The sequence below is a fragment of the Dasypus novemcinctus genome, chromosome 3 (genome assembly GCF_030445035.2).
Source record: "Dasypus novemcinctus isolate mDasNov1 chromosome 3, mDasNov1.1.hap2, whole genome shotgun sequence".
NCBI lineage: Eukaryota > Metazoa > Chordata > Mammalia > Cingulata > Dasypodidae > Dasypus > Dasypus novemcinctus.
In genome coordinates this window covers 166,868,211-166,881,784 of record NC_080675.1, presented here as the reverse complement: position 1 = coordinate 166,881,784, position 13,574 = coordinate 166,868,211, and the positions used below count along the sequence as shown (strand labels likewise).

General features: G+C 37.6%; 1 protein-coding gene across 13 annotated transcripts in view; it reads right to left on the bottom strand.

Annotated features, from left to right (window-relative positions):
* Positions 1-13,574, bottom strand: part of AKAP13 (A-kinase anchoring protein 13) — a 390,788-nt gene that overhangs the window by 181,198 nt on the left and 196,016 nt on the right. For all 13 annotated transcript variants that reach the window (XM_071214350.1, XM_071214349.1, XM_058294653.1 and 10 more), the window contains one exon: positions 534-732. In XM_071214350.1, the coding sequence (XP_071070451.1) occupies positions 534-732 (199 nt within the window). The remainder of the gene's footprint in view (positions 1-533; positions 733-13,574) is intronic.

The following is a 13,574-nucleotide window of genomic DNA, read 5'->3' as shown; positions in this document are numbered from 1 at the left end:
CTTAAAGGCGTAAGTGAATTATACAATCTTTATTTTTTTAGTGAACTCTTTACCATATACTCATCAATTTAAATATAGTAACACTATCATCACTCACTGATATAGTTGTAAAAAGGCTTTATTTCTGACTAAATTTGATTCTTGTTGTTCAGCAACAATCCTAGAAACTGTTTTTGCTTTTTTAGTCTTATAAAGTTAAAACAAACACAGACAAATTTTCTTTTATGCCAGGAAAATTTAGTTTGAGTTGTTCCATTTATCTGTATCTATAAGGTATGTGTAACTTTCATTATTTCAAAAGTCTGGCAAAAAAAAAAAAGAAAGAAAACCTCTCGTCTCCCTACTGCAAAACCTATGTCTGTAAATGGTTTTATCTAATATTACTAATACTGATTTACAAGTTTCACACTCTTTGGGGTAAAGCATTTTTATGTTCAAATGATAGCAAAGTCTACCTACCAGGAGCAGAGGGAGAGAGGGAGGGAGAGAGGAGAACAGCATAAGAGTCTGAAAATTGAAACATTCTTCCTTACCATTAGCTGCTGTTGGATGTTCATAAGTTTAAAAATATGTCCAGTGCAACTGTCTCCAGGAGATGGGGGTTCATGATGTGATCTGGACTCAGAGGTTAACATATAGATGTCCAACTCTCGATGATGCTTCACAGAACAGTCCCCATAGGGTATTTCATAGGACAAATTGCTCCAGGAATCTGTTTCTCCAGCATCTTCCCTGAAAGGCAGCAATTTCTGGTTAATACATATATTCTGCTTCTCAGGTATAGGCTTAGGCCTCAAAGTCTTATGTAAAATTTCTAACTCATTGCTTTTGAAAGGGAGGCTCTGGGCAAAAATTTGATCTGTACAGCTCCCCATTTACTCAGGCATATTGAATGCTCCATCCTCCTCATAAGAAGTCATAAAAGGGTTAAAGGAGAACTGCAGGGTTCCTCCCTAACAGAGATTCTGTTGAGGAAGATAAAGAGAATTCTGCTATCTTAAAACAGTCATACTATGCTAACAACCAAACAATGAAGAAGTGTAAACAGGATGGTTTTAGCATGGTTTTCAACAGAATCAAGGCTAATTAAGAGTTTCTCTTAAAAATGGGTTCTCTCATATGCTAATTGCAGTAAATTATACTGGGAAGAGAAGAATCGGTCACTCTAACCCATACAAGCAATCCTCCAACTTTCAGGTAGAGGAAGCATCCTCAAAATCTCCAACTACTTAGAAAAAACAACTAGAATTGCCAGATTATTCCATACTTGTCAGTATAATTATCAAATTTAATTTGAATAAAGCACTTGGTTCTAAGAATGTTAAGTTAAAAAATTTTAATTAAAAAAACAAATACCTTTGCTCAGCTCTTATCAGTTATGTGCATATAAAAGCTGACTAGGTTACTGGTACATAACAAGACATTTCTGGGATAGGACCTTTATATGGTCCCCTCTCTAATGAACTTTCCACTATTTCAAACCATTTCCTCTCTAAATACCACATCATCGCCAACTCTACCCTTATTCCCAGAAGACAAACCTATGCCAATAATGCCTGCTGAACACAACACACAACTGATACTTGTATCTTTTCCATACCAGATGAGGAAACTTTGGTGTATAAGATAAATGGGGGTGAGGTACAATGATAAACGGCACAATTTCATGTTACTCAGTTACCACACTCTGGCACCAATTTCAAATGTTCGCCTCTTCAGGATTCACCACATTTTGGTATACTTCTCAAGTCTCAATATACTCATCATCACTGTCCTAACTTGTGAGTTTGATATCTAGTAAAATAGAATGCATAGAGTTGGAGTGCTCTGTGTTCAAATCCTATCACTTTCTTTGCTAGTTGTTTGATAGGAAAATTTAGCTTCTCTAAGTCATATAATCAACAAATATGAATATTATAATCCATTCATTATTTTGAGAATTAGAGAAAAGGCATATGAAGAACCAAACCTGGTAGAACCATCATAGATTATACTATCAACTCTTTCCTCCTTATCTGGAATGTCCCCTTATTGTCCTTTTATTTACATTAACATCCACAAAATCCCCCATATGCTAATTTATTATATTCCACACCTAAACAACCTGTAGATTGGTTCCTGGACATTCTGGGAGGAAGACTATGTTTCACAGCATTATCATGACTTGAAATTGAAACTGAAGAATCAAGTAATAATAGACATATCATCCACTGAGCAATAAGAGAGATAAAGATCCCTTCAACTCTCTCCAGAGTCTGTGAATGAAAGCATATTTGTCTGTCATTTACAGTTCACCTAAGGATAACTGAAACTTCCAAGATAAAATATGCTATAGTGGAAAACTTATAACAAACTGGAGAATCATGCACAGGGCTCAGGGTAATTATTAAGGCTGCCCCAAAAGAAAACTATTGCTAATTTCTATACTCAAGAGTGGCTCCCCTACAGTTGCTCTAAATAAAATAAGCTTAGCATGTGCTATGCCAAATGTTTTATGAACTTATCAAGCTGCTTTACTTTGAGAAAAGTGACCTCAAATAGAAACGTTATCTGCAAGATAGTCACTTAAAAGCTCAACTGAATACTCACTTAATAACTCAATCAGCTACAACAAATTAGGGAAAGGGAACTTTAAGTTCAACTTGCAAGCTTGGGTGGGCTTAATTAGTTGTCTGACAGACACTAATGGCATTTCTGCTTACTCAGATTGCCACATAAAGCCATTTTCCAACAACTAATAACAAAAAAACTTTTGAAAACAAAACCACCATTTAGTGTGAATGAGATATAACAAACTTGGAGGGAACTGTTTGTCAAGGTAGGACTTCTATATTAGATTAAAAAGTGATTTGGTCCATTCCAAGCAAAATGGGGTACACTACCAACCTTGAGGAATGTGCTTCTCTTGTCACACAATTACCTGTAGAAGTTAAAACTTCAATCTCCCCAATTCATTGTCCCTTTGGCTTTTTTTTTTTCCTTCCTAGCCTCTCTGGATCTCAAAGACCAGTTAATGAAATTATTCTCCCACTGGCTTCCATGAGTACCTGTTAGCACTGACACTCTCCTGCTACTCATTCATTCAACAAGTATTTACGTGCTGGGAACTATTCCAAGGTGCTGGTGATACCAACCAAAATCCCTGACCTGGTGGAGTTGATCGAGTTAGTAGCAGGGACAACAGAAATCTAAGTAAAAAAATAAAACACCTAGTTATTTGGGGAGACAGCAAGGGCTAGGGAGAAAAGTAAAGCAGGAATAGGGAACGCAATCTAAAATGTGCTGGGTTAGGGAAAGTCTCACTGAGAAGGTGACATTCACACAAATGTGCTTCCTGCTTTAGGTTCACTGAAAATATTTAGGAAAACTATTTAAGAATTTTTGCTGTGACTTTGCTTAAAATAGTATTAAAAACCGAAGCCAACCTAACCAGTAACTAGAAGACTATAAATTAAAGAACAATCTATAGAATATTATTAATATGTAGCATTAAAAAAAAAAAAACCTTTGAATTCCACAATGCCAAATGAAACAAGCAAAATTAAAAAGGGTAAAATGTAGATAGGTCTGGACAATTAACTGCACAAAAAAAAAAGTAGCCGGGTGGTCGGTTTTTTTTTTTACCCAATATTTCAATTAATGTTTTTAACAATTTTTTTAAAAATCCCTATTTCTTAATGAAAATGTTTAAATGATGACTGAGGTGTTGAATACACTAAATACCACTGACTGTATACTTTGGATGAATGGTATGCCTTATTATTACCTATCAATAAAATTGATCTGTAAAATAAATAGATAGAGGTAACATTCACACAACATAAGAATGTACTACTAAATGCCCCTGAATTGTCACTTTAAATTGGTTAGTTGTTATGTGAAAATTTTAAAACATGTCACCTTCAAGGTAGGATAAATTTGCACTAAGCAAAATTTATGCATCAACAGTTTTTGAAATTCAAAACACAAATGTCATTTTCAATACATACTATTGCATATTGCTGGAAAGTACTTAAGTTGAAATTTGTCCAGGACTTAAACTTATCAGTTTATTTAAGAGCTGTGTGAAAGGCTGTTTTTTGTAAATCATTAATATTCATTGAAAGTAAATTTCTCCTATGGAAAATTCAAAATCTGATGGGTTAATTTTGTATATTTCCATGGAAAGGTGAAATCAGTATGTCTCCAATCTCATCATTTTGTATATGACTATATTCTATAATAATATTTTAAATGGTGATGAACCTTTTTCAAATTCTTTACTTTTTCTCTACTTTCAACTTGAAAATGTATTCATATGTCTATAAATTTTATATTAATGAAATAAACTGAAATAGATAGGCCTAATTACCATGCACCCATTTTTTAAAAAAACCAAAAACCTTTTTCAGCCAAGCCTCACTGCTGCTCAGTAAGGCAAATCCACCCCACAGTGTTATTTACACTTTCTATAATTTCCTCAAAACCCCACCAGTAATCTTCCCTACTTCCATCTCAGATGATCTTTTTTCCCCTTCTTAGTGAAAAGCTCAAGGTCATCTGGAGGAAGTCAAAACTATCTTCATCAACTCTTCTACTAGTGATTTGGTGGTGGTTATTTTTTTTCAAGGCAGTACCAGGGATTGAACCCAGGACTACATAAATGGGAAGCAGGAGTACAACCACTGAGCTACATCCGCTACTCTTCTACTGGTAGTTTATTCTTGTTTCCTCCTGTCCTCCTCAGGTATCTGCTTCAGTAATCATACCCTGGTTATATGCAGTTTTTCAACTAGCTTCGGGACCATCTCCTTTCCTACTCACCTACAACTACACTGAAAATAGAAGGAGTTGACAGATCAGCAGTGGCAGTAAAAGAGAATACTGGCAGGGGGTGGTAGCAATGGTCACAATCCTCTGACCCTGTAAATCCAGTGGCTCTCAATGGGAGGAATTTTGCCCCAAGGATCTGACAATGTCTACAGACATTTCTGGTTGTTACAACTGGAAATGGTGTGGGGGGGGGGGGGGGGGCTAGGTGCTACTGGGGATCTAATGGAAGAGGTGGGCTCCTCAATATCCCACAGTGCATGGGATGAGAAACGCTGTTGTCAACCCACTGAACTACTTTGTCTTCCTCCTCCCCTTCCCTTGAAGGAGTCACTCACCACTTCTACCTCCTTACCACCCATTTAAATGCTTTAAGCAACAATTTGGTTTCTACTCAGACCCAATGCTACTAAAACTTCTTTCTCTCAGGCTACCAGTGACTATGAATCCAAAAATCCAATGGCCTTTCATTTCCCCCAGGATCTTTGAGTTTTGCAGGATTAAAAATGTTAACCTGATCCTTCTTTTGAAGTTTATTCTCATTTATCCATAAAGAACCATCCTATTCACACTATTTTCTCTTCCTGCTGCTGCTGCTTCTTCCTCTTCTTCATCATCTTATATCTTAGATGTGAACATAGGTCAACTTCCTGAATTCAGTTTTCTTACATTCATACCCAAGTTCCCAGTAGATCTCCCAAATCTCTCTCTAGCCTCAAATTCTGAGATCCTGCCTCCACACCACTATTTTGATGAATCTCTCTATAAGGATGTCCCATGAGCATGCTCGAATTTCAAAACTCAATTTAATGACCCCCTATTCCCTAAAGCAGCAGCTACTTCCACCAGTGACATCATTGCTATGAACATCATCTCCCTTATTCAGAACACACTGCTGATTTTACATTTGTACTGCTTCTCACATTCAGTCCCTTATTTCAATTTCCACAGGCATTTCTCTAGTTCAGACCTTCATTATATTACCTGGACTCTTGCAGTTCATGTTACAGGACAGCCTCCACAAAACTCTAAACCCACCCAAAACAATTGTTTTAAAGCAAGAGGAATTTCATTTCCTTGCTTAAAAGTTTTGCTCTGAAAAACAAAACCATTTTTCTTTTTTGGACTTTTTCCATGTGTTCCATGCACTGAACGTGTCACCTAGGCAATCTCTTTTAATCTTAAGCACTCCATGGAGCATCTGATATATATGAACCTATAAAGCAGAAAAGCAGAAAGTGACAGAGCTTCATGACCAAGGCCATTCAACTAATAAGCAGAGCCAGCCCTAAATGGCCCTCTTTCCACTATACAACTGTGTGTGTCTTCACACACCATACTACACCAACAACTCTTCTCTTCTACCTGGCCCGCACAGTTCTCCAGATTACGGTACTAACATTCTCTACCAATAAAAACAATCTTCCTCTACCCTATTTTTCAGCCAAATTGGAAATATTTATTCCCCAGGCACACGCAGGGATGCCAACCTATCCCTGGACCACCTATATTTCACAGTCTGGTTCTTTGATCTTTTTCCACTCTTCTCTCTACAGACCTTTTCTCCACTCTAAACACATTTAGTCCTCATTACATTACTCTCTTGTGGCAATAATGACTGAAGTGATGAATGCACAACTATGTGATTATACCAAATACCACCGATTGTATACTTTGGATGAATTGTATACTTTATTAATATGTATTAACTGATTTGTTTTTTTTTTTTTTTTAAAAACCCTCTTTGGGATATTTAATAGTTATTTATGTACTTGTCTTATCCCTCTCACTAGAATACAAGCTCCCTGACTGCAGGAAGGGGTCTCATTTGTCTCTACTGGAATTGCAATTTACCAAAGGCTTAACATGTAAAGTTAGGACATAATACGGTATAGAGTGTACGAAGAATTTCCCTTGATCATGATTTCTTTAGCTGAATACAAATGAAAATGAAACATGGTCTAACATTTTGGGGCCATGTTGTATAAAACTGCACATCTATAAACAATAGAATCACAAAGCACAGAAAGATATTCACACAGAAGAAGACTGTAAAAATTTAGATCATCTAAGGGGAAAGTCGATTTAAATTCTTATCGCACTCACTCTTGAGCCTATGCCCAGTCCATGGAGTAGAAGGCACCTGCACTGTTTCAAATTAATTCTCCGCCGTTTTGTTTTTCTCCTAGGTTGAATTCCTTAAGTAAGAGATACCTATGAGTCAATCTATATCAAATTAATTTTGCTAAATGAGATCAATGAGGGAGAGAGAGGGGTAAGAAAGGTGGACGGAAATAATTTGGGGGGTTGAAAGCTATACAGGCACATGAGCTTAGAAACAAATAGTTCTTTAAGGTTTATAAAAATAAACTGGGCGGCAGACTTGGCCCAGGTTAGGGCATCCGTCTACCACATGGGAGGTCCGCGGTTCAAACTCCAGGGCCTCCCTGACCCCTGTGGAGCTGGCCCATGTGCAGCGCTGATGCGCACAAGGAGTGCCCTAACACACAGGGGTGTCCCCCCGCGTAGGGGAGCCTCAAGCGCAAGGAGTGCGCCCCGTAAGGAGAGCCGCCCAGCGCGAAAGAAACTGCAGCCTGTCCAAGAATGGTGCCACACACACAAGAGCTGACACAGCAAGGTGAAGCAACCGAAAGAAACACAGATTCCCGTGCCGCTGACAAGAGAAGCGGACAAAGAAAGAAGACGCAGCAAATAGACACAGGGGGCGGGGGGATAAATAAATAAATCTTTAAAAAATAATAATAATAAAAATAAAACTGCAGTGTTCCAACTCCCTCCCCATCTGACTCACCGCAACCATTCTCAACATTTTTAATTGTTTGGGTATTTGCCCTCTTATCCACATTAGATATTTACAGAGTTATTATTTTATTTTTTCAATTTTAAGCTTTACAAATTGACATCCCAACACAAAAAATGAAGCTAAGTACCTACTTCGCTTTTCCAAAACAAAGACACATAGCCTGTGCTTTTCTCCTTACGTAAGAGTAATTTTGATGGGATCGATGTTCAGAAATGCATCTTGAAATTCTGTTCACAGTTTCTCCAAGCAAAACAATATGGTTACTTGGCCTTCCTTAAAAAATGTAATTATTTTCTCTAGAATTAAGCAAGTTACATTTTATTTTTCTAATTAGTACTAAATCTTGTTTTCATGGTCTGGCTTAAATATTCAAAGATCATTCAACCAAACATTTATCATGCACCTGTTAAAAGGGAGGCTCTGTGCTAGATGCCATTACTACAAGGATAAATGCAATCCCTTTCTCAAGTATTATCTAAACACAGTGTTTATCAAACATGAATTACTGCTAAGTAGCCACAGTTTAGCTTACTGGTGTTACTGCCACTTCCATAGAAGCAAAAAGCAGGAAAAAATCTATTAGGAATTTTACCCTTATAAGGGTGGCATTTCATGCACTAAATATATCATATTTCATCAAAATTAAGATGTTATTAAGTGTAATAGTACCATCATTTTATGTACCACTAAGAAGGAAAAACTTGCAAATTATGATACAATGCTATGACACCTTCATCAAAATGTATTCAATTTCACATTTGGAAAAACATAAGTCTTAGAAGAGAAAAAATAAGAGTATAAACAGAGTCAACCCTCCATTATTTGAAATAGCAGCAGCACTAGCAGTACAAATAGTACAAATTAACAAATAGTTCCAACAACATCAGCTTTCATAGAATGACTTCCACATTCTCACCTGTGCTCCCAAAGCATGCAACAAAAGAAAAAAAGCTCAGAGACTTTGGACTGAGCTGTAAGCACCCTCAGGAGACGCTGGCTTAGCATACTTTACCAAAATACCTAAGACATTAGTTTTCAAACTGTTAAGTAGCTGAACAATTTCCAATAAAATCATAGGGAAACAGAGCTGTTCTGGCAGTGGAGAAAGCAAATCCCTACCCTTTCTCCATCAGCCTTTGGATGGGTACGCTGCGAAGGTCATACCTACAACCCTAGGCTTAGGAAATGAAACATATTCTTTTTCTGAGGCTCTCCAGGGTGGAGAATCTAGTATTTCCCTTAGAATCACAAGTATCTCAATATTCTCTAATTCCAAAAATATATAATTTCTTCATGTACGACTATCACTTTCCAACTTTAAAGTCATTTTCCTTGTTTACTGTCCTTTGGACTTGCAGAACTCCTCAGCTTTCTCTTGACTAGAAGCACTTCCTACATCTTCCACTGGTAATTAAGACATCGTTCAGACTTGTACTTGTAGCCACAGAGAGGAATATGCCTAGATAGCTAAAATTTACCTTGTATAAAGTACACAAAGATTTACTGTAACCAAATCAAGTCTGGCAAAAGAGAAAAGCACACTCACAAATATAACACAAAATTATGGATGTTTCAGTTGGTGGATTAAGAGGCACTCTGGCATCAATTGAGTCTTTTGGAAAAGTTAGAGTGAAATGAGATTTGTGGATGAAGGCACATAAAAGCTGTAGGAAGGTCTATGTTGATCTCTATCACCTTTGTTTTTCCTCCCAATGAGGAGACTGAGGAAAGGAAAAGGTATTTCCTAGTTGCGGCAGTTGTGCCGTGCAGGCCCTATCTCATTACTACTGCACTTCAGGCAGTCCTGAGGTCTCCTGGAGTTTAAGCTGTCATACTCAACCATATCCCAGAACAGACTTTAAGGTTTCAATAATCTTGAAACCTTCAGTCTTCCTATCATAAGGCAATTTATATTCCAAGCATCCTTGGAAGCCCTGATTTAGTTTTCAGCACAACTCCATGAGTAGTCTCTCTCTTCCGTGCTCCCAAAGAACTGTTGCAGTGCACTGTAATCATCTCTTCACTCATCTGTAACCCCCTTTACAGACAAGGACCCTATATGTCTTCTTAGCTGCCTCTGCCTTACACAGTCTCCAGGCACACTGTAGGTACTCAAATTATTTGTTCAGATTTCACTCGAGGGTAGAAGAGTAAGAATATCAGAGTAAGTATTATTATTCTGTTAACTTGAAGATATTTGCAAATGGTTTGAGATTACTAAGAAATCATTCTCTGTGAAAGGACAGATAACATGAAGATGTAATTCAAACACAACCCAATGTTGTGGAGAAAAATGGTTTAAAAGGCAAAGGTGATAAAGGCGCCTAAAAAGCCACTACAACTAAATCCACTGTATGATCAAGATCGGGAAGAAAAACAATTGCTTAAAAGGGTATTATTGGGGCAACTGATGAAAAGTGAATCTAAACTACTTACTGCACAATCATCTTATAATAATGTTAAATTATTGACTTTGGTAATTGCTCTATTAAATAAAAGAATGTCCTTGGTTCTTGCAAGTTATATGCTTAAATATTTAGGAGTACAGGATAATGATATCTGCAGCTTAATCTCAAATAGTTGAGCAAAAATCGTTTATTTATGTATACATGGACAGATAAAGCAAATGTGACAACTATTAATTGATAAACTTCAATAAAGAACATACAGGAGTTCATTGCACTCTTCTTTTATCTCTTTTTTTTTTACCCTTTTTTTTTGGTATTTTTTTAAGATACATAGATCACAAAAAATGTTACATTAAAAAATATACAGGGAAGTAGATTTGGCCCAATGGATAGGGTGTCTACCTACCACATGGGAGGTCTGCGGTTCAAACCCCGGGCCTCCTTGATCCGTGTGGAGCTGGCCCATGAGCAGCACTGATGCGCTCAAGGAGTGCCGTGCCACGCAGGGGTGTCCCCCATGTAAGGGAGCCCCACGCGCAAGGAGTGCGCCCTGTAAGGAGAGCCGCCCAGCACGAAAGAAAGTGCAGCCTGCCCAAGAATGGTACCACACACACGGAGAGCTGACACAACAAGATGACGCAACAAAAAGAAACACAGATTCCTGGTGCTGCTGATAAGGATAGAAGTGGTCACAGAAGAACACAGCGAATGGACACAGAGAGCAGACAACTGGGGGGCGGGGATAAATAAATAAATCTTTATATACACACACACACACACACACACACACACACATATATATATACACATACATAAAAGGTTCCTATATATCTCACACACACACACACCCCACCTACCTCCACTCCTCCCACATCAACAAACTCTCTTTCATCACTGTGGCACATTCATTGCATTTGGTGAATACATTTTGGAGCACTGCTGCACTGCACGGATTATAGTTTACATTGTAGTTTACACTCTCCCCCAGTCCATTCTCCCCCATTCAGTGGGTTATGGAAGGATGTATAATGTCCAGCATCTGTCTCTGCAATATCATTTAGGACAACTCCAAGTCCCGAAAATCCCCCCACATCACATCTCTTCTTCTCTGGCCTCAGCAACTACTGTGGCCACTTCCTCCAGATCAAAGCTACAGTTTCTTCCATTACAAGTCACAACAGTTCTATAGTAGAATAAAAGTAAGCCCACTCTAATCCACATTTTATTCCTCCATCCTGTGGATCCTAGAATGGTGATGTCCACTATCTTTTTTATACGCTTAAACTTTTTCAAATTAAAAAACTGAATATAAAACTAATTTGAAAAAAGGCTGGATGTGGCAATTTTATCACATTTCTCTGATTACTGTCTACTTAAAGTAGGGCAAAAACTAATATAATTTAAGTTTCTACTAGGCACTGATAAATGCTTTCAGATACACTATTTTATTTATTCTTCATATCATCTCTTCAAAGTAGTGGTATTCCTGCTTCAGAGATGAGGAATTTATTGACTCAAAAATATTAACTCATTTGTCCAATGTATATCACCGACATTAACAGTTCAAACTTAGACTTTATCCCATAGAAAAAGGGAGAACTTGGGCAAGATACTAGTGGTAAACTGAATTACATGCTCCAGAAAAATATGTTCCTAATCCATTCCTGTGAATGTGAGTCCACTTGTACAGGACCTTTTAAAGAAATTATTTTTAGTAACATTTAATAACTGAATGAGGTTGGGTCTTAATCCTTTTACTACTAGAGACTATTTAAAGAGAAAGCCACACAAAAGAGAAGTAGTCAAAGAAACCCAGTTCTTTAACTGGAAGAGAAAGAAGACGACACAGCCAAGTAACAGTAAAGGCAAGGAACAAGGCTCGCTGGCCCACCAGAAGGTTGCTGGGCCCAGCAGGCAGCAAAGCTTTCCAGCTGTGAAACCAGTACACAATAAATTCCCCTTGTTTAAGCCAACCCACTGTGTGGTGTTTGTCGCAGTAGCCTGGAAACTAAGACAATAATTAACCTTTCTGATCATATATCTTGATCTGTAAAAAACAAACAATAATTGCCCCTTTACGAAATTACTGTGGAAATTAAAGAGAAGAGTAAACAAACTATCTTACAAGGCCTGCCCTCCTTACTTGGAGCATAGCTAGTAAGTAATAGAGGAATGGCTTTAAATCCAGGTTGGAATGGCTCAAAAGCCTGTGTTCTCCCTACTATGTAACACGGCACTGCTTAGGTAGGAAGAGCTGATCTTTATAGACCTATATTTACCTCATGAGGTACCCAGAGCAAAAATTGTTAGTATCTGGAGTCATTTGAGGGGAGCACTGAGCAAAAGGACCTTTAGGAGGAAAAGTTCCTTTACAAATCAAAAGAATGTCCCCTACAGGTAGAACGTTTCTCAACACAAACATTCTCTGATAAAAAGTTCTAAAGTCCACCATCTGCTGAATTACTCAACAGAATGATGAGCATATCAAAAACAGCTGTTCCCAGGCATCTGGCTGGGCTCTGACAGAACGCAGGACACAGTGCCTGCCCCACATTCTCACTGCTAGCTAGCTACTTTCAGAATGAACACATTCTACTCACATGAAGAACAGCAGCAACTTTGACATTAATTCTTTCAATATTTTACAAATACGATATGGCCAAATTATTCATTAATTTTTTCATTAAATCCACACCAACCAGCTCCTAATTATTCTCCCAGATAAAGAAATACTTAACTCGCCCGCCATATCAATTTATGAAATTATACTGAATCTGAGATTTCCCTAGAGGCTAATATGTGGGGTGGTATAATGGAAAAAGCATGGGCTTTGAGGTCTGACTAGACAGAATCCCATATACACGAGTCTAAGATATTTATTTAACTTCTATGACCCATAGCTTTTGCATCTGTTAGAAAAAAGGGGGGGGTAATATTGGCTTCTTTAGAGTTGTTTTAAGGATTAAAGATACATACATGAGTGAGTGTGTGTGTGTATATATACTACTAGAAGGCATTCATTAACTATTAGTTTCCATTTTTTTTCCACAAGCAAAGGGATACATCCCACAATCGCACATCCTCTTACTGTTAATATTTATTTATTTTCAAACAATGTGCCAGATACTGAGCTATGCAGTTTCCAAGGACATCTTATTTATTCACTTAACTATCCTGGGAAGGAGGATGTTACTACCCCAGTTTGCAGAGGAGGCAACTGAAGTTGTAAGTAACTTGCACAACAGCTAGTATAAGTAACGGAGCCAGCATTGGGCCAATATCCTAAACCAGCACACAAAATTAGCTCTGCTACCTATATTGTACCAGAGAATGCAGATCAATGAAACAAAATACTTAAACACTTTGGGAGGTTAGTGTACAAGTTGTAGATCGCTGTGGATTACGGATACAGGCTATAATTTGTGGTTCATAGTTTCCATTGCCATTTTTCTCTTTTGAGAGGGGGGGGTGGGTGATGAATTTTTCTGTTTTTTAATTATTATTGGAATAATGAAAATGCTCTAATAATGACT